Source organism: Macaca mulatta, chromosome 9, assembly GCF_049350105.2.
Source record: "Macaca mulatta isolate MMU2019108-1 chromosome 9, T2T-MMU8v2.0, whole genome shotgun sequence".
Lineage (NCBI taxonomy): Eukaryota > Metazoa > Chordata > Mammalia > Primates > Cercopithecidae > Macaca > Macaca mulatta.
Genome location: NC_133414.1, coordinates 6,720,901 through 6,746,680, shown reverse-complemented (window position 1 = coordinate 6,746,680; position 25,780 = coordinate 6,720,901). Strand labels below are relative to the sequence as shown.

At 40.1% G+C, this 25,780-nt stretch overlaps 1 protein-coding gene and 1 pseudogene across 2 annotated transcripts in view; both read left to right on the top strand.

The window, feature by feature from the left end:
* Window positions 1–326: 326 nt before the first annotated feature.
* Window positions 327–25,780, top strand: part of AKR1C4 (aldo-keto reductase family 1 member C4) — a 31,754-nt gene continuing 6,300 nt past the window's right edge. Inside the window, exons 1-5 of one of the 2 annotated variants that reach the window (XM_001118631.5) lie at window positions 327–516; window positions 3,626–3,793; window positions 11,782–11,898; window positions 13,185–13,262; window positions 13,694–13,816. In XM_001118631.5, the coding sequence (XP_001118631.4) occupies window positions 433–516; window positions 3,626–3,793; window positions 11,782–11,898; window positions 13,185–13,262; window positions 13,694–13,816 (570 nt within the window). In that variant the 5' untranslated portion in view covers window positions 327–432. The remainder of the gene's footprint in view (window positions 517–3,625; window positions 3,794–11,781; window positions 11,899–13,184; window positions 13,263–13,693; window positions 13,817–25,780) is intronic. The other variant, XM_028825937.2, reaches the window with a different exon arrangement.
* LOC106996206 (ADP-ribosylation factor-like protein 4A) lies at window positions 20,430–25,774 on the top strand (annotated as a pseudogene).

Here is a 25,780-nt window from a genome sequence, read left to right as displayed (position 1 = left end):
TAAGATGGTTGATTATTTCAAATGACAGAAGATAAAGATGAGATATCATCATGGCATTAACAAAAATGAGATTTGTAGCTGGAGTTATTTTATAGTCTAACATGATCACCAATCATTCTATAAATCTGTTGGATGAGTTATTATATATAGATAGATGGATTCTGAATAGAAAATTTCACTTTAGAAAAAATATTTTATTTTCACTATATAATAATGTACTTAAAAATTCTCTTTGATAAGAAACAAGTGAACCGGATTCAATTTTCTTCACATCTTGTGTAATACACTGTCACTTGCTTCCTCCTACGTTTCATTGATTAGCCCCAGGGAGCAGTGCAACATTGCCTGCCCATTGTTTATATAACCCCTGAATATAAATACCAGATGTTGACGAAGGACACAGGATCTGCATAGCGAAAGAAGTGACATGCAATGGATCCCAAATATCAGCGTGTGGCGCTAAATGATGGTCACTTCATGCCCGTATTGGGATTTGGCTCCTATGCACCTCCAGAGGTAATAATCACATTTTCAGCATTGAGCATTTAAAAGAGCAAAGCTAGCATAAGTGGACGATGACCTGGGTTGTTCAGCTTTGTGTTTCCGTTACTCTGCGTGACTCATCTGGTCTGTCTTACTAGGCTAGAGCTATTCTACGTTCAAAGAGAAAAGGTAGTCAATGTTCGTTTTGCACTGAGGTCTGTCATTCAGTAATTTACTGCTTATTTTGTATACTGTTTTTATCTGCTGTTTCTGTGTGTTGCCCAGCTTGGCAGAGTATATAAAACTCAACGGTGAAGAACACTGCCTGGTCGTTCCCTTTGTAGGAGATGACTGCAGTGAGAATGGTTTCTCATTTATTTCTGTGGTTGAAGAAATCTTTTATTCTTCCACTAGACATGATCAAAAGAAACCTTTGTGGCAACAGCGCCTAAAGATGGGGTGTATGAAAACCGCTGGGATAGTATTGCTGAGCTGCTGCGTGGCCTTGAGCATGGCACAGTAATACTGGTCCTGGACTTAATACCCTGTACAACTCTCAACTCTAGGAAAATTACCTGACGGGAAAAATAACTTTAAGAAATTTGTATCAAAATGATAGGGGTGGTCCTCTGACACAGAAGTGGGCAAAATGGAGACTTTTTTTCTAGACTGAGCTATTTCTACATTGGAGGAAAACTTGTATTCCAAGACTACTAAGTGTGTTAACAAGGACTAGTCACATAAAATTTGTGTCTAAATTTGGTCAACTATATGTTTTAAGAATTTACAGAGAAACATCCTGAAGACCATCAACAGGAGTGGTTCACTTTGTAATGCAAATTGGCATGAAGGGGAAGTAAGGAAAAACACAACACAGAAGCTCTAGCTTTGGTAAACCTTGAGTGCTTGCACAGCAAAGAGAAGATCAGGGCTGGTATAGGGGAAGGCAGTGAGACCTGGCATCTAGTTCCTTTTAATTTCACTAGAAAAAGAAAGCTTCCAAAATACTTATATTAAAATAGAAAATTGTTTCATTTATGGGTTTGTCATTTAAAAAATATACCTTTAAAATCTTTATCCAAATTTGGTAGATAAGTCAATAATTTTAAATTTCACTGAAATTATATCATTCCTAAAAGAGTTGATCTTATTTGTTAGGGATAAAGCGTACTTTACTAATCTCTCACAGGTTGCAGTTAATTTCTTAGCTATAAATCTACATACTTGGAGTATATGTCTTTACTCCTAGTATTTAATTCTGTCATGCACACTGAATGGCTAATGACTGTGTAGAAAGGAGTCAACACAATAGACTGCCACCCGTAGATGCACCTGTTTTCAAAGTTGGAGCCTGGCTGGTATCTGAGAAGTTGAATTTCTCACCCTTTCCTAACTGATAAGGGTGCTGTCTATAATTAACTGGTTGTACAAAGTGTAGGGTTTCTGTATACCTGCTTTCTTTACAAGACTGGAAGTTTGGTGGGTGCTATACAGACTGGGTCAATGTAACCAGCACCCAGTTAAAATCTTGGGAATTGAGTCTCCAAATAGCATCCCTTGTAGTCAACATTGCTGGAGGAAGTCAGTGTGTTTCCTGAAACATCACTGAGAGACTAATCATAGGAACTTACATTGTATTCTTACCATAATTTCTTCCGTGTGCCTTTTTCCATGTGTTAATTTCACTATATTAAAAAATAATTAGAAGTGGGTATGCAGTGACTCATGCCTGTAATCCCAGCACTTCGGTAGGCCAAGCCAGGTGGATCCCTTGAGCTCGGGAGTTTGAGCCTGGGTAACATAGTGAAATCCCCTCTCTACCAAAAATACAAAAACTTAACCGGGATCATGATGCCTGTCTGGTCCTAGCTATTTGGGAGGCTGAGGTGGGAGGATCACTTGAGCCCGAGGTGAAGAAGGTGGGGGTGGGGGCAGATTTTGTAGTGAGCCAAGGTTGTGCCACTTTATACCAGCCTGGGTGACAGAGTGAGACTCTGTCTCAAATAATAACTATAAGTTGAGTCTTGTTAATTTTTCCAAGAAATGACTAAATCTGAAGTTTTTGTTGGGCAACTTCATGCTAGTGATTAACCAGTAATTGCCTGGGACTGAAGAGGTCCAGGGATACCCAATCTTTATTACTAACTAGGAAAGACTAAAGCAAATTGGGATGGGTTTATCACTCCACATGTAGAACTAACCCAAGACACGAGGATAATGTGATTTTTGTGAAGGTCATTGCTGGTGCCTGAACTACTGATACGGAAGTGCTGGGAAGGGAAGAGCGTGGTCTCTTTAAATTATACAGAAGCGCGGAAGGGAAGTGCTGGGTGGAGGAGGATGTGGTCCCTGGCTAGGGCTCCACCTCCAGGGACCTAGGTGAGGACAGGCATTTTTGTTTTCCTGCCCAAATGTTGCATTTCCCAAGACCACCCTGGCCTGCCATGCCCCCATCCTGTGCCTGTAAAAACCCCAAATCTTAGAAAGGCAGAGACAGAACCGGATGGACTTTGAGAGGAGCACATCGGCAGAGGAACACACACACAGGCCGCTGGACCTCTAGAGAAACTCACCAAAAGGCACCAGCACGCCAGCGGGCCACCTACTGGCAGAAGCAGAATGACGCTGAATGACTGAGGCAGTCAAAAGACAATCCAGGCTGCTGATAGGGGAAAACGTTCCTACTCCATCCCCTTCTGACTTCCCCCAAGCTACCTCCACTCTCCACTCAATAAAACCCTGCACTCATTCTCCAAGCCCAGGTGTGATCCGATCCTTCCGGTGCAGCAAAGCAAGAATCCAGGATACAGAAAGCCCCTCTGTCCTTGCAACAAGGTAGAGGGTCTAATTGAGCTGGTTAACACAAGCCTGTAGATGGCAAAACTAAAAGAACAAAACTGAAAGAGCACCCTGTAACACACGCCCAGTGGGGCTTCAGAAGCTGTAAACATCCACACCTAGACACTGCTGCGGGCTCGGAGCCCCACACCCTGCCCCCATCTGTATGCTCCCCTAGAGGTCTGAGCAGCGGAGCACTGACCACACACCCATCGCACACCCTGTGAGGACAAGGGAACTTTTCCTGTTTCACTACCTCTCAAGCACACTAATCACCAACTACTACTTTCCGTTGCTCCTTCAGGTTCCGAGGAACAGAGTTGTGGAGGTCACCAAATTGGCAATAGAAGCTGGCTTCCGCCATATTGATTCTGCTTATTTATACAACAATGAGGAGCAAGTTGGACTGGCCATCCGAAGCAAGATTGCAGACGGCAGTGTGAAGAGAGAAGACATATTCTACACTTCAAAGGTACTGTGCCTATGATGAGCTTGCATGCACCTGTATTTAATGTGATCGTGTGGAGATGACAATTCTGTAACTGGTTCAGTAGTTGTGGGTGAATTGTGCTTATTAGTTCCAATTTATTCACACATATTCATGTATTAAAACTGAAATAAAAGGCAGAGAATGATGATGCCTTTCTCATCATTATTGTGTTCAAATTTATTACTTGAAAATTACTTTAAGTGTTGAGCCTCAGCTCAGTGTAATTTTTTTATGAATTCATATTTTAATTTCAATAGGTTTGGGGATACAAGTTGATTTTGGTTACATGAATCAATTCTATAGTAGTGATTCTGAGATTTAAGTGAAGCTGTCAGGCGATCACTGGACATTGTACTCGATATGTAGGCTTTTATCCCTTACCTTACTCCCAACCTAACCCACACTGAGTCTTGAAAGTTCATTATATAATCTGTATGTCTATACATCCTCATAGCTTAGTTCCCAATTAAAAGAGAGAATGTACAGTGTTTGGTTTTCCATTCCTGAATTACCTTACTTAGAATAATGGTCTCAAGCTCCATCCAAGTTCCTGCAAAATATATTATTTCATTCCTTTTTATATACACACTGTTCCATGATGTATATATATATACCACATTTTCATTATTCATACATTGGTTGATGGGCACCTGGATTGGTTTCATATTTCTGCAATTGTGAATTGTACTGCTATAAACATGTGTATGTGTCTTTTTCATATAATGAATTTTCTTTTTGTTAGATACCAGTATTGGGACTGCTGAATCAAATGGTTGATCTACTTTAAGTTCTTTAAGGAATCTCCAATACTGTTTTCCGTGATTATAGTCATTTACATTCCTACCAGCAGTGTAAAAGTGTTCTCTTTTTACTATATTCATGCCAACTTCTGTTTTTTCAACTTTTTAATTATAACCATTCTTGCAGAAGGTGATGTGATATTGTGATTTTAATTTGTACTTCCCTGATTATTAGTAATGTTGAGCATTTTTTCATATGTTCTTTGGCTGTTTGTATACTTCTTTTGAGAAATGTCTATTCATGTTATTTGCCTACTTTTCAACAGGGTTGTTTTTATCTTGGTGACTTAAGTTCCTTGTAGATTCTGGATAATAGTCCTTTGCTGGATACATAGTTTGCAAAAATTTTCTCCCATTCTGTAGATTGTCTGTTTACTCACATAATTATTTCTTTTGCTGTGCAGAATCTTTTCAGTTTAATTAGGTCCCATTTATTTTTGCTTTTTGTGCATTTGCATTTTGGGGTCTTAGAGATAAATTCTTTGCTGACGCCAACGTACAGGCCAATGTAAAGAAGAGTTTTTCCAATGTTATCTTCTAGAATTTTTATGGTTTCAGGTCTTAGACTTAAGTCTTTGATCCGTCTTGAGTTGGTTTTTGCATATGGTGAGAGATGGCTTCCAGTTTTATTCTTCTACACGTGTCTTGACAGTTGTCCCAGGACCATTTATTGAATAGGGTTATTTTCCTTAATTTATGTTATTGTTTGCTTTGTCGAACGAAGATTAGTATTTGGCCTGATTTATGGGTTCTCTGTTTCATTGATCTAAGTTCCTATTTTTTATACCAGTACCATGCTGTTTGTGTAACTATAGCCATGTAGTATAATTTGAAGTCTGGTAATAAAATGCCTCCAGATTTCTTCTTTTTGCTTAGTATTGCCTTGGCTATTGAGGCCCTTTTGTGGTTTCATGTGAATTTAGAATATGGTCATTTTCATACTATTGATTCTATCCATAAGCATGGGATGTGTTTCCATTTGTTTATGTATTATTTCCTTTAGCAGTGTTTTGTATTTTTTTGTAGAGATCTTTCAACTCTTTGGTTGAGCATATTCCTAGGGATTTTATTTGCAGCTGTTGTAAATGGAATTCTTAATTCAACTCTCAGCATGGTTGTTGTTGAATAGCAGTGCTACTAATTTCTGTAAACTGATTTTGTAACCTGAGACTTTATTGAATTTGTCAGATAGAGGAGCCTTATTGGATGAGGCTTTGGGGTTTTGTAGGTATATGATCATATTATTGGCAAACAGCAATACTTTGGCTTACTCTTTTCCAATTTGGATGCCCTTTATTTTTTTGTCTTGCCTGATTACTCTGGCTAGGACTTCCAGTATTACATTTAACAGAAGTGGTAAAAATTGGATATCCTTAGCTTGTTCCAGTTCTCAGGGGAATGCTTTCAATTTTTCTCCATTCAGTATGATGTTGGCTATGGATTTGTTATACATGCTTTTTATGCCTAGTTTGTTGAGGATTTTTAATCATAAACGGATTCTGGATTTTATTGTTTTTTTTTTTGCATCTATTGAGATGATCATATGGTTTTGGTTTTTAATTCTCTTTGTGTGATATATTTATTGGCTTGTGTATATCATAGCATCCCTGCACCTATGGGATGAAACCCATTGATCATGATATATTTTTGATGTGCTGATGGACTTGGTTAGCTAGTATTTTCTTGAGGATTTTCGCATCTGTGTTCATCAGGGAGATTGGTCTACAGTTTTCTTTTTCTGCTTTTTGTTTTTGTTTGTTATGTCCTTTCCTGGTATTGGTATTAGGGTGATGCTGGCCTCATAGAATAATTTAGGCAGGATTCCCTCTTTCTCTATATTTTTGAATAGTTTCAGTAGGATTGGTACCAATTCTTCTTTGAATGTCTGGCAGAATTCAGCTGTGAATCCACCTGAACCTGGACTTTTTGGTGGCAATTTTTTTGTTGTTGTTGATTCAATCTTGCTGCTTGTTATTGGTCTTTTCTGGGTTTCTATTTCTCCCTGATTTAATCTAGGAGGGTTGTATGTTTCCAGGAATTTATCCATTTACTCTAGATTTTCTAGTCTGTGCACATAAAGGTATCCTTAGTTGTCTCAAATGATTGTTTTGTATTTCTGTGGTATCATTTGTAATGTGTCCAGTTTCATTTCTAATTGAGTTCTTATTTCGATTTCTCTTCCTTTCTTGGTTAATCTCATTAATGGTCTCAATTTTGTTCATCTTTTCAAAGAACCAGCTTTTAGCTTCATTGATCTTTTGTAATTTTTTATTTCAATTCATTTAGTCCTGCTTTGATCTTCGTCATTTCTATTCTTCTGCTAGCCTGGGTTTTAGTTTCTTCCTGTTTCTCTAGTTCATAGAGGTGTGACATTAGATTGTGAATTTGTGCTGTTTCAGATTTCTTGATGTAGGCATTTAATGTTATGAACTTTCCTCTTAGCACTGCTTTTGCTATATCCCAGAGGTTTTGAGAACTGTGTCAATATTATCATTTATTTCAAAAAATTACTTGTCATTTTGATTTTTTTAACCCAAAAACATTCAAGAACAGATTAATTTCCATGTATTTTTGTAGTTTTGAGGGTTCCTTTCAGAGTTGATTTCTAGTTTTATTCCACTTAGTTCTGAGAAGATACTTGATATAATTTGGATTTTCTTAAATTTATTGAGACTTGTTTTGTGGCCTATCATATGGTTTATCTTGGAGAATGTTCTATGTGCTGATAAGAAGAACATATATTCTGCAACTGGTGGGTAGAATGTTCTGTAAACATCCGTTAAGTCCATTTTTTAAGAGTACAATTAAATCCATTGTTTGATTTTCTGTCTCAATTATTTGACTAGTGCTGTACAGTAGAGTATTGGGTCCCCATTATTGTGCTGCTATCTTATTTATTAGGTCTGGTAGTAATTGTTTTATAAATCTGGGAGCTCCAGGGTTAGGTAAATATAAATTCAAGATTATAATAGCTTCCTGTTGGATTGATTCCTTTGTCATTATATAATGACCTTGTCTTTTTTTTTTTTTTTTTTTTTTTTTTTTTTTTTTTTTTTTTTTTACTATTTTTGCCTTAAAGGCTATTTTGTCTGATGTAAGAATAGCAACTCATGCTCACTTTTGGTTTCCATTTTTGCATGGAATCTTTTTTTTTCACCCTTTTATCTTGAGTTCATACAAATCCTGATGTGTTAGGTGAGTCTCTTGAAGACAGAAGGTATTTGGTTTGTGGTTTATTATCTATTCTGCCATTTTGTATCTGCTAAGTGGAGCACTTAGGTCACTTATGTTCAATGTTAATATTGAGATAGGAGGCACTATTCTATTTATCATTTTAGTTATTATATACTTTGGTTTTTTGTGTTATTGTTTAATAGGCTTTGTAAGTTTTGTGCTTTCAGGAGGTTCTACTGTGGTGCATAATGAGCTCTTGTTTCCAGATTTGTAACTCCTTACAGAATTTCTTGCAGTGCTGGTTTGATAGTGGCAAATTCCTTATGCATTTGTCTGAAAATGACTATTTCTCCTTCATTTACGAGATGTAGTTTTGCTAGATACAAAATTCCTAGCTGACAATTATTTTGTTTAAGGGGGCTAAAGATAGGACCTTAATCCCTTCTAACTTGTAAGGTTTCTGCTGAGAAGCCTCCTGTTAAGTCTGATAGATTTTTCTTTATAAGTTACTTGATGCTTTTGTCTCATGGCTTTTAGAATTATTTCCTTCATGTTGACTTTAGATAGCTTCATGACCTTGTGCCTTGGTAGTGATATTTTTGCAATGAATTTCCCAGGATTTCTTTGGATATCTAAATCTCTAGCCAGGCCAGGAAAGTTTTCCTTAATTATTCCAAATAACTCAATCAAATTTACAAGAAAAAAACAAACAACCCCATCAAAAAGTGGGCAAAGGATATGAACAGACACTTCTCAAAAGAAGACATTCATACAGCCAACAACATGAAAAAATGCTCATCATCACTCGCCATCAGAGAAATGCAAATCAGAACCAAAATGAGATACCATCTCACACCAATTAGAATGGCAATCATTAAAAAATCAGGAAACAACAGGTGCTGGAGAGGATGTGGAGAAATAGGAACACTTTTACACTGTTGGTGGGACTGCAAACTAGTTCAACCATTGTGGAAAACAGTGGCGATTCCTCCAGGATCTAGAACTAGAAATACCATTTGACCCAGCCATCCCATTACTGGGGATATACCCAAAGGATTATAAGTCATGCTGCTATAAAGACACATGCACACGTATGTTTATCGCGGCACTATTCACAATAGCAAAGACTTGGAATTAACCCAACTGTCCATCAGTGACAGACTGGATTAAGAAAATGTGGCATATATACACCGTGGAATACTATGCAGCCATAAAAAGGATGAGTTCATGGCCTTTAGTAGGGATAGGGATGCAGCTGGAAACCATCATTCTCAGCAAACTATTGCAAGAACAGAAAACCAAACACCGCATAGGTGGGAATTGAACAGCTCACCTGCCAGGCTGACAGGAAAGCTATCCACCTCCCAGCCTCTTTTGTCCCAGTGTTCTGGATATTGAGATCAGACAGGCACCACTTTTCGTCTATAGGAACGCAAATGTTCCAAGTAGGGAGAAATCATGACTGCCGCTCATGGAAGCCTGCACCTGGGAAGTGCTCCTCCTGTGGGGATGCAGTCATGCTGAAATGTTACAGGAAGGCTGGCTATAGGTATACCAATGCTGAGCTCCTCTGGGAGAAGCCCTAGCTTTGTCTGCAGTGATGGACAAGAGGGGAAAGACCACCCCTTCTCTAAGACCTTTCATGAGCACCAAGGCTGCTTGACTGTTGTGAGTAGAGGTTGAGACTTTCCCTACTGAACCCAGCACTGCAATTGTGTGTCTGCTGAAACTTTCCACCTATGGAAAGATGTGAGACTCAAGGCCTGCTCTCTGGATTATTTTGTCCCACGGAAAGTTCCCTTGATGTGATGCGATCCCCTTACCCTGAGAGTAGGAGTTCCTGAGAGCCAGACTACAGTGATTGTTATTGCTCTTCTGGGTCTAGCCACCCAGCAGTGAGGTTGCCTCACTCTGGACTAGTGCTGGGGAATATCTGCAAGGGATTCGGTGATGTGGCCTGTCTTCAAGTCTCCCAGCAGTGGGTACCAGCTCCAGCTGTCATGGGGAAGGCAGGGAAGTGACATAGACTCTGAGATGCCTTGATTATCAATAGCCCTGATGTGCTGGCTTTCTCAAATGTTGGTGATAATAGTAGCAAACTTGTCCCATGGCCACACTCAGGACTTCTGTCTGGCCAGGTAGTTGCAGGCAATGGTGGTAGCTGAGATCCTACACAAGTTTTCTCCTAGCGGGGTGCAGTGTTAGTCTACCTAGATATTCTGTGATGAACTGTGTTGGTTGGCCTCCAACCAAGAGATGGCACTTGCAAAAGAGCACCAGCTGTGGTGGTAGCAGTGAGATTTGAACTTCCCTTATGTTGCCCTGGGGAGGTATTCTGGTTTCTCAGGTGACGGGCAGGGCCATAAATTTTCTAAAAATTTATTGTGTGTTACGCTACCAGGGTGGGTGGAGGGGCACAACCAAGTTTGGTCCGGGTTAGGCAAGTATGCACTCTGACTTTCTGGAGACTAGCTACAGCTGCTGTGAGCATCAGGGGATGGTGCTCAGACTACTGGGGTAATGTTCCAAAGGGGAGCATAACTGCCTTTGCTGCACAAAAGCATTCACACATGGAGTAAGGAGTAGCTAGTGGCAGTAAGCCTCACCAAGATCGCATGCAGTTAGAAGCAGATCCCAGTTCCACAGTGCTCTAAGAGCACTGAACTAAGTTCCAAGAATCCTGTGCTCAGAACTCAGACTTGCCATGGGCCATAAGCTTTTCCTGTGGAGATAGCAACTTTGGCTTTCAAGCTATGTCCTGCCCATCCACCTGCAGGGCCAGGTGCCAGGCTTCTGCATTTGTCTGCAGCACACTTCCTGCTTTCCTCCAGAGTTCTGGCCAAAGGAGCTCATCCCTACTCGAGATAATATTAATATCATGAAATTCAGCTGGGAGCCTCTTTCGATCTGTGGCATGTGCCGGAACTCCCCAAGTTCAGATTGGCTGACTTCCCTGATGTCCCCTGTGAGATAAAATAAGAAATGGCTTCCTTCAGTCCATGCTGCAGATTGGTAATACCCTTGTGGCACTTGTCACTGCTGCTTCTACTTTATTTCTCACCTCTCCCTAAATCAGCTCTGAGCCTGGGTAGGGTTAAGGCCTTACACCCATGGCCTGAATTTTCAGAGTCCCTGGTGGGGAAGGGTATTCTGGAGGCAGTTTCTCCCCTTCTCACACTCTGGGCACTTAGTTTTTCATCTGTCTCACAATGTAGGCTGCAGCCTGCCACTTCTTTCAAAGGGTCTGTGGATTCTTTCAGTTTTCCTATTCAGTTACCGCATTGCTTCCTGGAAAAAAGTTTGCATTGTGAATCTCTACACGCTATTCTGTCTTTCCAAGTGGGAGAGTCATGCTAACACTGCCTCTGATCCACGATCTTGGGAACAAAAAACTCAAATCAGGATGGTTTAACCTAGACTAGAGATTAATAGTGACCTATAATCATATTTTAGTTTTTCTTATGTCTGGGATGACTTTCTTCAGTATCTTATTATTCTGAATCTCAATTGTCCTTTTCATTGAAGAGTGTGGGAGGCAGGGAGATACAACATAAGAGAGCCCTATGAGTGTGAAACAACAGATAAAAGTATCTTGAATGATGCTCAACACTTGTCAGCATGTAACAACTTTTTGCTCTTCAGTTTCTAAACAGGAATACTTATTCTTAGCCATCGGGTTCAATGGATGAGAAAATTAGACTATTCAAATGCTTTACAATTTCTCTCAAACACAGTTCAGATAATCAGAATTATTATTTGATACCAATTTTTACCTATTGAAAATTTTAATTCCATTGTTCAGTAGTTGTACTAACTATATATGCAATATAGAATAGCTTTCATATGGGTAGGTCATATCAAAATAAACAAAGGGAATATTTTTTGCCAGGGGTCATCAGTTTGGAACGGTGAAAAATGTCTAAATATTAGGTGAAGCAAACTAATAAAATTGGCTCATGTTTTTATTCAACATCAATCCTTTATTTTACCATGCAGCTTTGGTGCACTTTCTTTCGACCACAGTTGGTCCAACCAGCCTTGGAAAGCTCACTGAAAAAACTTCAACTGGACTATGTGGACCTCTATCTTATTCATTTCCCAATGGCTCTCAAGGTAAGGAATCTTGAGATCAAACTTCTTTCTCTTCTGTTGTCAGCATGACCATCCTTTATGATGATGGTTGAATTAAGCTTCTGAGGATGTAGGTATTATTACATGGGAGAAGGGTCCCAAGTATAATGTCTAACATGCTTTATTGAATAAATAGTGAAACCTTCTTGTCTAATATATGATGACAACAGAAGACAGTACATCAACCTCAAAAGCCTCTGCTTCAAAAACTCAAGAAAATAATGATAGCCACCTTTAAGACCCTGTCTTAATTGGGGTTCCTGAGTCCATCTCTTAGGATGTTCACAGATGTAGAGATTTATGCAGCTGTGGTGCCAAAAAAAAAAAAAATCACTGCACATGTGGTACAGTGAGTTTCCATTATCTCTCCCCATTTTAAGCTGAAGTAGATTTGGTGGAACTCACTCTGGGTGAGTCTTAAAAAGGAAACCATAATGGGACCTGAGAATCGTTGCCTTCTTCACTAAAGCTTGTTTCACACTGGAGTTTGTAGCTTTGCTTAGTCATGAATTTCGGTTGTGCATAACTTTTAAATTTATAGGGAAAAACTCAGGCTAGTTTATTTAAAGAAGAGTTTATTGCATGATGCAAATGGGTAGTCACTGCCATGAATAAAGATTTCACCTACACTCTAAAAATGTGACCTTTTCTCCATAATTATCTATGAACTCCAAGAGGTTTTCTGGATTTTTGTCCCAGCCTTTTTCATTGTTGGCAATGATAGTTTTGAGGCAGCTCAAGGCTCATGGTGATTAACATAAGACAGCCTCCATGGGTCTTACAACTTTCAAATACATATTGAAAAGAACTTCCATTTGACCATGTTTGGTTTATGATCCTGCTCATGTGCTATCAAATCTTCAGGGGGATAAGGAACTCTTATTGTATCACGTGGATCAAGAATACAATCCCTTATTGCTGGATATCAAGGACTTTTTGAGTCAAAAAGTGGCATTTCCCCAGAGAAAATTATAGGAGCAGATAAAAGTAAAACCTGTAAAATGTTTATATATATATACACTATATATATTTATATAGTGTATATATATTATATATACTATACATATATATATATATAATGAAAGTAGGAGATTAAAGGAAACCTGTCTCCTAAAGACATGCCTTAAAACTCCGTATGTGAGACACTTTGCCCACACCACTTTCTAGAACATTGCAGCACCTGGTGGATTATCCTAAAATGTACATGGGAACAAGCCTATGGGTGGAGAAATTAAATTGTGACATTAAAATGACTGCTTCTACTTCAGCCAGGTGAGACGCCACTACCAAAAGATGAAAATGGAAAAGTAATGTTCGACACAGTGGATCTCTGTGCCATATGGGAGGTAAGTGCTAGGAGGACAGAGTACAGAAAAGGAAGACAAGAGGTAAACCTGTTTCCCAGCTTTCATGTGCAACCAGTGGAATATGCATCACTGGAACTAGAAATTCAGGAGCTTGACGAAGGAAGTTTTGCTGAGTGGTAGGGAAGAACACATGACTGAAATAGAATAGTGGGAAATGAAGGAGATAAATTGGGGACAAGGAAGACAGGTATTCCTCCCCCTCCATGTGCATTTTTCTCTCCAGCTTCCTAAAGAGGATACCCAAATTCTTCTTGCTGTCACTATCCTTTTCTGTTATCCGTTGTGATTCTCTTGAGAATCACTGCTATTTTCATTGTCATATCTTAACAGTTGTTGCTTAGCAGTTCTGTCTTGCATTTATCATAATCTGCAGCCAACTGCACAAATAATTCCTCACAACCCCTTCCCAGGCCATGGAGAAGTGTAAGGATGCAGGATTGGCCAAGTCCATCGGGGTGTCAAACTTCAACCGCAGACAGCTGGAGATGATCCTCAACAACCCAGGACTCAAGTACAAGCCCGTCTGCAACCAGGTGAGGGCCCTCAGCCTCCTCTCCTTTCTTTTCTCAATACCCATCTTCCTGTCCTACTGCCTGGCTTCCATTCATTTTGTTCCACTTACATTTGTGAAATAGAAGATTCTAGAAAGCAAAGCCTCTGCCTAGAAGAACATGGAAGACCCTTAATTGTACCTCTCCTTGGAGAAGTCTTAGTGAAAAAGGTACAGAGACCTTCATGCTGAATTCTGTATACTACTTTTGGAGAAGGTAAATTTCATCAAGGAGGACTGAAATGGTTAATCAGAGCTCAGGGAGAAGGTGGACTTATCTCTAAGGTTTGAAAAGACCACCAGAGAAGGGGCGGAGCAAGATGGCTGAATAGGAACAGCTCCAGTCTCCAACTCCCAGCGCGAGCGACACAGAAGACCGGTGATTTCTGCATTTTCAACTGAGGTACTGGGTTCATCTCACTGGGGAGTGCCGGACGATCGGTGCTGGTCAGCTGCTGCAGCCCGACCAGCGAGAGCTGAAGCAGGGCGAGGCATTGCCTCACCTGGGAAGCGCAAGGGGGAAGGGAATCCCTTTTCCTAGCCAGGGGAACTGAGACACACAACACCTGGAAAATTGGGTAACTCCCACCCTAATACTGCGCCTTAAGCAAACAGGCACACGAGGAGATCATATCCTACACCTGGCCAGGAGGGTCCCACACCCACGGAGCCTCCCTCATTGCTAGCACAGCAGTCTGTGATCTACGGCAAGGCAGCAGCGAGGCTGGGGGAGGGGCACCCGCCATTGCTGAGGCTTAAGTAGGTAAACAAAGCTGCTGGGAAGCTCGAACTGGGTGGAGCTCACAGCAGCTCAAGGAAACCTGCCTGTCTCTGTAGACTCCACCTCTGGGGACAGGGCAATAATAAACACAGCCGAAACCTCTGCAGACGCAAACGACTCTGTCTGACAGCTTTGAAGAGAGCAGTGGATCTCCCAACACGGAGGTTGAGATCTGAGAAGGGACAGACTCCCTGCTCAAGTGGGTCCCTGACCCCTGAGTAGCCTACTGGGAGACATCCCCCACTAGGGGCAGTCTGACACCCCACACCTCACAGGGTGGAGTACACCCCTGAGAGGAAGCTTCCAAAGCAAGAATCAGACAGGTACACTCGCTGTTCAGAAATATTCTATCTTCTGCAGCCTCTGCTGCTGATACCCAGGCAAACAGGGTCTGGAGTGGACCTCAAGCAATCTCCAACAGACCTACAGCTGAGGGTCCTGACTGTTAGAAGGAAAACTATCAAACAGGAAGGACACCTACACCAAAACCCCATCAGTACATCACCATCATCAAAGACCAGAGGCAGATAAAACCACAAAGATGGGGAAAAAGCAGGGCAGAAAAGCTGGAAATTCAAAAAATAAGAGCGCATCTCCCCCGGCAAAGGAGCGCAGCTCATCGCCAGCAATGGATCAAAGCTGGACGGAGAATGACTTTGACGAGATGAGAGAAGAAGGCTTCAGTCCATCAAATTTCTCAGAGCTAAAGGAGGAATTACGTACCCAGCACAAAGAAACTAAAAATCTTGAAAAAAAAGTGGAAGAATTGATGGCTAGAGTAATTAATGCAGAGAAGGTCATAAACGAAATGAAAGAGATGAAAACCATGACACGAGAAATACGTGACAAATGCACAAGCTTCAGTAACCGACTCGATCAACTGGAAGAAAGAGTATCTGCGATTGAGGATCAAATGAATGAAATGAAGCGAGAAGAGAAACCAAAAGAAAAAAGAAGAAAAAGAAATGAACAAAGCCTGCAAGAAGTATGGGATTATGTAAAAAGACCAAATCTACGTCTGATTGGGGTGCCTGAAAGTGAGGGGGAAAATGGAACCAAGTTGGAAAACACTCTTCAGGATATCATCCAGGAGAACTTCCCCAACCTAGTAGGGCAGGCCAACATTCAAATCCAGGAAATACAGAGAACGCCACAAAGATACTCCTCGAGAAGAGCAACTCCAAGACACATAATTGCCAGATTCACCAAAGTTGAAATGAAGGAAAAAATCTTAAGGGCAGCCAGAGAGAAAGGTCGGGTTACCCACAAAGGGAAGCCCATCAGACTAACAGCAGATCTCTCGGCAGAAACTCTCCAAGCCAGAAGAGAGTGGGGGCCAATATTCAACATTCTTAAAGAAAAGAATTTTAAACCCAGAATTTCATATCCAGCCAAACTAAGTTTCATAAGTGAAGGAGAAATAAAATCCTTTACAGATAAGCAAATGCTTAGAGATTTTGTCACCACTAGGCCTGCCTTACAAGAGACCCTGAAGGAAGCACTAAACATGGAAAGGAACAACCGGTACCAGCCATTGCAAAAACATGCCAAAATGTAAAGACCATCGAGGCTAGGAAGAAACTGCATCAACTAATGGCAAAATAACCAGTTAATATCATAATGGCAGGATCAAGTTCACACATAACAATCTTAACCTTAAATGTAAATGGACTAAATGCTCCAATTAAAAGACACAGACTGGAAAACTGGATAAAGAGTCAAGACCCATCAGTCTGCTGTATTCAGGAGACCCATCTCACACGCAGAGACATACATAGGCTCAAAATAAAGGGATGGAGGAAGATTTACCAAGCAAATGGAGAACAAAAAAAAGCGGGGGTTGCAATACTAGTCTCTGATAAAACAGACTTTAAACCATCAAAGATCAAAAGAGACAAAGAAGGCCATTACATAATGGTAAAGGGATCAATTCAACAGGAAGAGCTAACTATCCTAAATATATATGCACCCAATACAGGAGCACCCAGATTCATAAAGCAAGTCCTTAGAGACTTACAAAGAGACTTAGACTCCCATACAATAATAATGGGAGACTTCAACACTCCACTGTCAACATTAGACAGATCAACGAGACAGAAAGTTAACAAGGATATCCAGGAATTGAACTCATCTCTGCAGCAAGCAGACCTAATAGACATCTATAGAACTCTCCACCCCAAATCAACAGAATATACATTCTTCTCAGCACGACATCGTACTTACTCCAAAATCGACCACGTAATTGGAAGTAAAGCACTCCTCAGCAAATGTACAAGAACAGATATTATAACAAACTGTCTCTCAGACCACAGTGCAATCAAACTAGAACTCAGGACTAAGAAACTCAATCAAAACCGCTCAACTACATGGAAACTGAACAACCTGCTCCTGAATGACTACTGGGTACATAACGAAATGAAGGCAGAAATAAAGATGTTCTTTGAAACCAATGAGAACAAAGATACAACATACCAGAATCTCTGGGACACATTTAAAGCAGTGTGTAGAGGGAAATTTATAGCACTAAATGCCCACAAGAGAAAGCAGGAAAGATCTAAAATTGACACTCTAACATCGCAATTAAAAGAACTAGAGAAGCAAGAGCAAACACATTCGAAAGCTAGCAGAAGGCTAGAAATAACTAAGATCAGAGCAGAACTGAAGGAGATAGAGACACAAAAAACTCTCCAAAAAATCAATGAATCCAGGAGTTGTTTTTTTGAAAAGATCAACAAAATTGACAGACCACTAGCAAGACTAATAAAGAAGAAAAGAGAGAAGAATCAAATCGACGCAATTAAAAATGATAAAGGGGATATCACCACCGACCCCACAGAAATACAAACTACCATCAGAGAATACTATAAACACCTCTACGCAAATAAACTGGAAAATCTAGAAGAAATGGATAATTTCCTGGACACTTACACTCTCCAAGACTAAACCAGGAAGAAGTTGAATCCCTGAATAGACCAATAGCAGGCTCTGAAATTGAGGCAATAATTAATAGCCTACCAACCAAAAAAAGTCCAGGACCAGATGGATTCACAGCTGAATTCTACCAGAGGTACAAGGAGGAGTTGGTACCATTCCTTCTGAAACTATTCCAATCAATAGAAAAAGAGGGAATCCTCCCTAACTCCTTTTATGAGGCCAACATCATCCTGATACCAAAGCCTGTCAGAGACACAACAAAAAAAGAGAATTTTAGACCAATATCCCTGATGAACATCGATGCAAAAATCCTCAATAAAATACTGGCAAACCGGATTCAGCAACACATCAAAAAGCTTATCCACCATGATCAAGTGGGCTTCATCCCTGGGATGCAAGGCTGGTTCAACATTCGCAAATCAATAAACATAATCCAGCATATAAACAGAACCAAAGACAAGAACCACATGATTATCTCAATAGATGCAGAAAAGGCTTTTGACAAAATTCAACAGCCCTTCATGCTAAAAACGCTAAATAAATTCGGTATTGATGGAACATACCTCAAAATAATAAGAGCTATTTATGACAAACTCACAGCCAATATCATACTGAATGGGCAAAAACTGGAAAAATTCTCTTTGAAAACTGGCAAAAGACAGGGATGCCCTCTCTCACCACTCCTATTCAACATAGTGTTGGATGTTCTGGCTAGGGCAATTAGGCAAGAGAAAGAAATCAAGGATATTCAGTTAGGAAAAGAAGAAGTCAAACTGTCCCTGTTTGCAGATGACATGATTGTATATTTAGAAAACCCCATTGTCTCAGCCCAAAATCTCCTTAAGCTGATAAGCAACTTCAGCAAAGTCTCAGGATACAAAATTAATGTGCAAAAATCACAAGCATTCTTATACACCAGTAACAGACAAACAGAGAGCCAAATCAGGAATGAACTTCCATTCACAATTGCTTCAAAGAGAATAAAATACCTAGGAATCCAACTTACAAGGGATGTAAAGGACCTCTTCAAGGAGAACTATAAACCACTGCTCAGTGAAATAAAAGAGGACACAAACAAATGGAAGAACATACCATGCTCATGGATAGGAAGAATCAATATCGTGAAAATGGCCATACTGCCCAAGGTAATTTATAGATTCAATGCCATCCCCATCAAGCTACCAATGAGTTTCTTCACAGAATTGGAAAAAACTGCTTTAAAGTTCATATGGAACCAAAAAAGAGCCCGCATCTCCAAGACAATCCTAAGTCAAAAGAACAAAGCTGGAGGCATCACGCTACCTGACTTCAAACTATACTACAAGGCTACAGTAACCAAAACAGCATGGTACTGGTACCAAAACAGAGATATAGACCAATGGAACAGAACAGAGTCCTCAGAAATAATACCACACATCTAGAGCCATCTGATCTTTGACAAACCTGAGAGAAACAAGAAATGGGGAAAGGATTCCCTATTTAATAAATGGTGCTGGGAAAATTGGCTAGCCATAAGTAGAAAGCTGAAACTGGATCCTTTCCTTACTCCTTATACGAAAATTAATTCAAGATGGATTAGAGACTTAAATGTTAGACCTAATACCATAAAAATCCTAGAGGAAAACCTAGGTAGTACCATTCAGGACATAGGCATGGGCAAAGACTTCATGTCTAAAACACCAAAAGTAACGGCAGCAAAAGCCAAAATTGACAAATGGGATCTCATTAAACTAAAGAGCTTCTGCACAGCAAAAGAAACTACCATGAGAGTGAACAGGCAACCTACAGAATGGGAGAAAATTTTTGCAATCTACTTATCTGACAAAGGGCTAATATCCAGAACCTACAAAGAACTCAAACAAATTTACAAGAAAAAAACAAACAACCCCATCAAAAAGTGGGCAAAGGAGATGAACAGACATTTCTCAAAAGAAGACATTCATACAGCCAACAGACACATGAAAAAATGCTCATCATCACTGGCCATCAGAGAAATGCAAATCAAAACCACAATGAGATACCATCTCACACCAGTTAGAATGGCGATCATTAAAAAGTCAGGAAACAACAGGTGCTGGAGAGGATGTGGAGAAATAGGAACACTTTTACACTGTTGGTGGGATTGTAAACTAGTTCAACCATTATGGAAAACAGTATGGCGATTCCTCAAGGATCTAGAACTAGAAGTACCATATGACCCAGCCATCCCATTACTGGGTATATACCCAAAGGATTATAAATTATGCTGCTATAAAGACACATGCACTCGTATGTTTATTGCAGCACTATTCACAATAGCAAAGACTTGGAATCAACCCAAATGTCCATCAGTGACAGATTGGATTAAGAAAATGTGGCACATATACACCATGGAATACTATGCAGCCATCAAAAAGGATGAGTTTGTGTCCTTTGTAGGGACATGGATGCAGCTGGAAACCATCATTCTTAGCAATCTATCACAAGAACAGAAAACCAAACACCACATGTTCTCACTCATAGGTGGGAACTGAACAATGAGATCACTTGGACTCAGGAAGGGGAACATCACACACAGGGGCTTGTCATGGGGAGGGGGGAGGGGGGAGGGATTGCACTGGGAGTTATACCTGATGTAAATGACAAGTTGATGGGTGCAGCACACCAACATGGCACAAGTATACATATGTAACAAACCTGCACGTTATGCACATGTACCCTACAACTTAAAGTATAATAATTAAAAAAAAAAAAACCACCAGAGAGTGGATTGGTAAAGATGATTTGGAGTATAATGTGTATAATTATAAAGACCATAAAAACATGGGATGAGCAATAAATCAGGGGAGTGAGAATAAGAGAAGATAGGTACTACGGGTTTAAATAAGGTTTAGATGTCTGAATGCTTTTTATTGGCATCTCTGTTTTCATAGTTCTTCAGCAGGTACTAAGAACTAACTGGAAACAGTGAAAGTCATCCAGGTTAGGGAGAGGAAGTTACCTGTTTATGAGAGCTGCTTGAGAGAGAAGCTGAAAGGACGTGGCGTGCTACCCCCACCCTTGCCTCGTGTAGAAAAGCCTGCTAATGTTGTCTCATTTAGACCCAGACCCAAAACGGGAGTCTTATAGCTAGACCACCTGGGAAGAAAAGTTCTAAAGCACAAAAAAGAAAGCATTTCATTTTGGAACACTTATTTGCAGCTGGAAATAGGGGAATGGACTGACTAAATTACCATCCTGTCCATCCTGCCGTTCATTTCAGTCCTTCCACATTGTTATTTCGTGTTTGGACTGTGCTGGAAGAACTGTTTTATACAGGCTGCTATTCAATAAATTTGTAAATACCATACCCACCAAAGGATTTAACACTGAAAAATTAAGGTAACCTTGGAAAATTCTAAAACAGTCACTTTTCACTCCTGAGATGTAGGTGGTCAGGGGAAATGAGGAACACTGTAGAAGCCATATGCAAGATGCACAGATGGCATTGTGTTTGCTGTGGACTCTGTTGATGTTGAAAGAATGGAAGAAGTCAAAACTGAACTTTATAAAATAGGGTATAAGAAAATAAAGATGTCCCTGTACTTACGGGTGCTAAGAAACTAGACTTGAAGAACTTGTCTCTCTCAGAAATTGAGAAATTGTTAGCAATGGTTGAACTGAGCTCATCCACTCCTTGGCATTTGCCGCCTACCTGTGCAATCATAGGACATGAAATAAAGGATTTGAGAAACTCCATGATGTGACAATGAAAAGAAAAATATTGCAGTAATATAAAAAGATGAATATGATACCTTTTCTATATATGTGGAATAGATTTTCTCTGGTCTGATTTTGACAAATGCAAGACTGTCTAAGCCTGGTTTTCCTGTATGCCCCTCCTGCGTGCTGTCAAAGCTTCATTTCATTGAACAATCAGATCCCGTATGCCCTCCTGCGTGCTGTCAAAGCTTCGTTTCATCGAACAATCAGATGCCCAACTCTGTGGCTGTGTGGAAGATGAGTAAATGCAGTGATGCTTCAAGTGGTCTCTTCTCCCTACCCCACAAATATTTCAGTACTATCATTTTGGGAAGTCAAGCAAGTATACTAAATTAACCAGAACGCAATTGCGGAAATTTGACGCGAAGTTGGTGAAATAAAACTTTAAAGACTGAAAAAAAGAGAGTTAACAATTTATGGAGATCACTAGTTGTGGTGGATGAAATCAACACTGAGGAAAATTTAGCAGAACATTGAGCCGACCTTGTGACTGCCCACATCTAATTTTGATGCACCTCTTTGCTTTCTGTCATCAAATCAACTGTTGAGAAGCATCTATTCTGCATATGGTTCTGGTTCTCTAACTTACTCTTTTACTACTTAGAGTCAATGAGTACAGGTCTACAGCTGAAACATGTAGTATTTAAAATTTATGTATTTGGTAATATAATACAAAATCTTGATTGCCAATTAAAAAGTTAAGGAATTAATGTGGTTTTAATATTAGTTTTACTCAATTTTTTTATTATGACATTTTCAAATTTTAGAGAAATTTGAAGGGATAATACAGGACATCTACATGTTACCATCTATATCCAAAATTGTTGACACTTTGCCAACCTGGCAAATATATAGGTATATATGAGTAGATCTGCATCAATACATGTAGTCTTTGTTGAATCTCTTCAAAATATATTGTAATGATCACAATTCACCTCTACAGACCTTTCAAAGCATGGCATAGGAATGAAGATATTCTCCCAGTAACACTGCAATTATTATATATAAGGAAATAACAATAATTTCCAGAGACACGTGTTCTCCACTTTGCAATTGCTAGTAATCTGCTGGGTGAAAATAATCAAAAGGGAAAGTTATATTCCACAGCAAATTTTCACATAATGATTGAGTATACATTAATGATGTTTTAAATTTTTGTATTGCATTATTATTGTATTTGTTCTTTCCTGGGGGCTTTAAAGTAATTACTTTCAATTTTAACTACAAGTTTACTGTTCTCACTTTACATTTTATTATGAAAAAATTTTTTTCACTAAGTCAAGAAACAATTACTCCTCTTGGATATGCTAAAAAGCTTAACTCTTTCCCTTTAATTATTCATGTCCTGGAAAAAAATTACTGTAATGATCACTGTATTAGTCCATTTTCATGCTACTGATAAAGACATATCTGAGACTGGGAAGAAAAAGAGGTTTAATGGACTTAAAGTTCCATATGGCTGGGGAGGTCTCACAATCATGGCAGAAGGCAAGGAGGAGCAAGTCACATCTTACACAGATGGCACCAGGCAAAGAAAGAACTTGTGCAGGAAATCTCCTCCTTATAAAACCATCAGATCTCATGAGACTTACTCACTATCTCAAGAACATCACGGGAAAGACCTGCCCCCATGATTTAATTATCTCCCACCAGGTCTCTCCCACAATACATGGGAATTATGGGAGCTACAAGATGAGATTTGGGTGGGGACACATACCCAAACCATATCATGCCACCCCTAACCCCTCCCAAATCTCATGTCCTCACAATTCAAAACCAATCATGCATTCCCAACAGTTTTCCAAAGTCTTAACTCATTTCAGCATTAGATCGAAAGTCCACAGTCCAAAGTCTCATCTGAGACAAGGCAAGTACCTTCCACCTATGAGCCTGTAAACTCAAAAGCAAGTTAGTTACTTCCAAGATACAATGGGGGTACAGGCATTGGGTAAATACAGCTGTTCCCTGTGGGAGAAATTGGCCAAAAAAGGGACTACAGGACCCATGCTAGTCTGAAATCCAGCAGGGCAGTCAAATTTTAAAGCTTCAAAATGATCTCCTTTGACTCCATGTTTCACATCCAGGAGTCAATGGAACTCCATTCACATCCATGCTGATGTAAGAGGTGGTTCCTATGTTCTTGGGCAGCTCCACTCCTGTGGCTTTGCAGGGTACAGCCTCCCTTCTGGCTGCTTTCATGGACTGGCATTGAGTGTCTGCAGCTTTTCCAGGTGCACAGTGCAAGCTGTCAGTGGATCTACCATTCTAGGGTCTGGAGGATAGTGGCCCTTTTCTCACAGCTCCATCAGGTGGTGCCCCAGCAGGGACTCTGTGTGGGGGCTCTGACTCCAGAGCACTGCCCTAGCAGAGGTTCACCATGAGAGCACGGGCCTAGTGGTAAACTTCTGCCTGGATATCCCAGGCGTTTCTGTACATCCTCTGAAATCTGAAATCTAGGTGGAGGTTCCCAAACCTCAATTTTTTTTTTTTTTTTTTTTGAAACAGAGTGCTGCTGTCACCCAGGCCCAGGCTGGAGTGCAGTGGCACGATCTCAGCTCACTGCAACCACCACTTCCCAGGTTGAGGTGATTCTTCTGCCTCAGCCTCCTGAGTAGCTGGGATTACAGGCACATACCATCACAGCTGGCTAATTTTTGCATCTTTAGTAGAGATGGGGTTTCACCATCTTGGTCAGGCTGGTCTCAAACTCCTGACCTTGTGATCTGCCTGCCTCAGCCTCCCAGAGTGCTGGGATTAAAGGCATGTGTCACCACGCCTGGCCCCTTGCCTCAATTCTTAACTACTGTGCACCCGTAGGCTCAACACCACATAGAAGCTGCCAAAGGCTTAGGACTTGTACCCTGTGCAGCCACAGCCTGAGCTGTACTTTGGCCCCTTTTAGTCACAGCAGGAGTGATTGGGATGCAGGGCACCAAGTCCCTAGACTGCACACAGAATGGAGACCCTGGGCCCAGCCCATGAAACCATTTTTTCCTCCTAGGCCTCCAGCTCTGGGCCTGCCATGAGAAGGGCTGCCACAAGGGTGTCTGACATGCCTTGGAGACGTTTTCCCCATTGTCTTGGTGATTAATATTTGGCTCCTTGTTACTTATGCAAATTTCTGCAACTGGCTTGAATTTCTTCTCAGAAAATGGGTTTTTAATTTTTACTACATCACCAGACTGCAAATTTTCTGAACTTTTATGTTGTTTCCCTTTTAAAACTGGTTTTAAAAGTTTTAAAACTTTTAACAGCACCCAAGTCATTTCTTGAATGCTTTGCTTAGAAATTTCTTTGACCAGATACCCTAAATCATCTCTCTCAAATCCAAAGTTCCACAAGTCTCTAGGGCAGGGACAAAATGCCACCACTCTCTGCTACAACATAACAAGAGTCACCTTTGCTCCAGTTCCCAACAAGTTCCCCATCTCTATCTGATACCACCTCAGCCTGGACCTTATTGTTCATAGTACTAGCAGCATTTTTGTCAAAGATATTCAACAAGTCTCTAGAAAGTTTCAAATATTCTTATATTTTTCTGTCTTCTTCTGAGGACTCCAAACTGTTACAACCTCTGCATGTTACCCAGTTCCAAAGTCACTTCCACATTTTCAGGTATCGTTCAGCAATGCCCCACTGTACTGGTACGAAGTTACCATATTGGTCCATTTGCATGCTGCTGATAAAGACATACTCAAGAGTGGGAAGAAAAGGGGGGTTTAATGGACTTACAGCTTCACATGGTTGGGGACGCCTCACAATCATGGCAGAAGGCAGAGAGGAACAAGTCATATCTTACATAGATAGTAGCAGGCAAAGAGACAGCTTGTGCAGGGAAACCCATTTTTAAAATCATCAGATCTTGAGAGACTTATTCACTATCATGAGAACACAGATAAGACCCCCTTCCACAACATGTGGGAATTATGAGAGCTACAAAATGAGATTTGGGTGGGGACAGAGCCAAAACATATCAATCACCATTGGTGAAGGCAAATACTTTTGATCACTTTTAACCACTCAACACTATGAAGACATGGATTGTTTTCCTATAATATGTGATTTTTATTCATTATTGGTTTTTGATGCTCAAATCTACACAAATATTACTGAGATTCCTGTAAAACTACTTTTTTCTTTTAAATCTGACCTCATAAGTCTTTAAAGAAATTCTTACGTTCTGGCACAATTTGATGTTCAAAGCTCAGAATCTTAACCTATCCCAAGTCTGGAATTGGCCACATGCAATTCTAGTGGTCAAAGGTTGTTAGAACCTGACTTTGGTTCATAGAGTTGCTTATGCTCAGAAATAACATTTCTGTGTATACTTTTAGGACAGCAATATAAAATGTATTTTTATTAAAAAGATCATTACTTGACAGTAATATTCTCAGTTCAAATTTAATGTTATACTTTATTCAGCTTATTTTAATCTTTATATTAACATATGTTTTGAATTATCTGATGCTTTTCCATCTTGCTCATCTACAG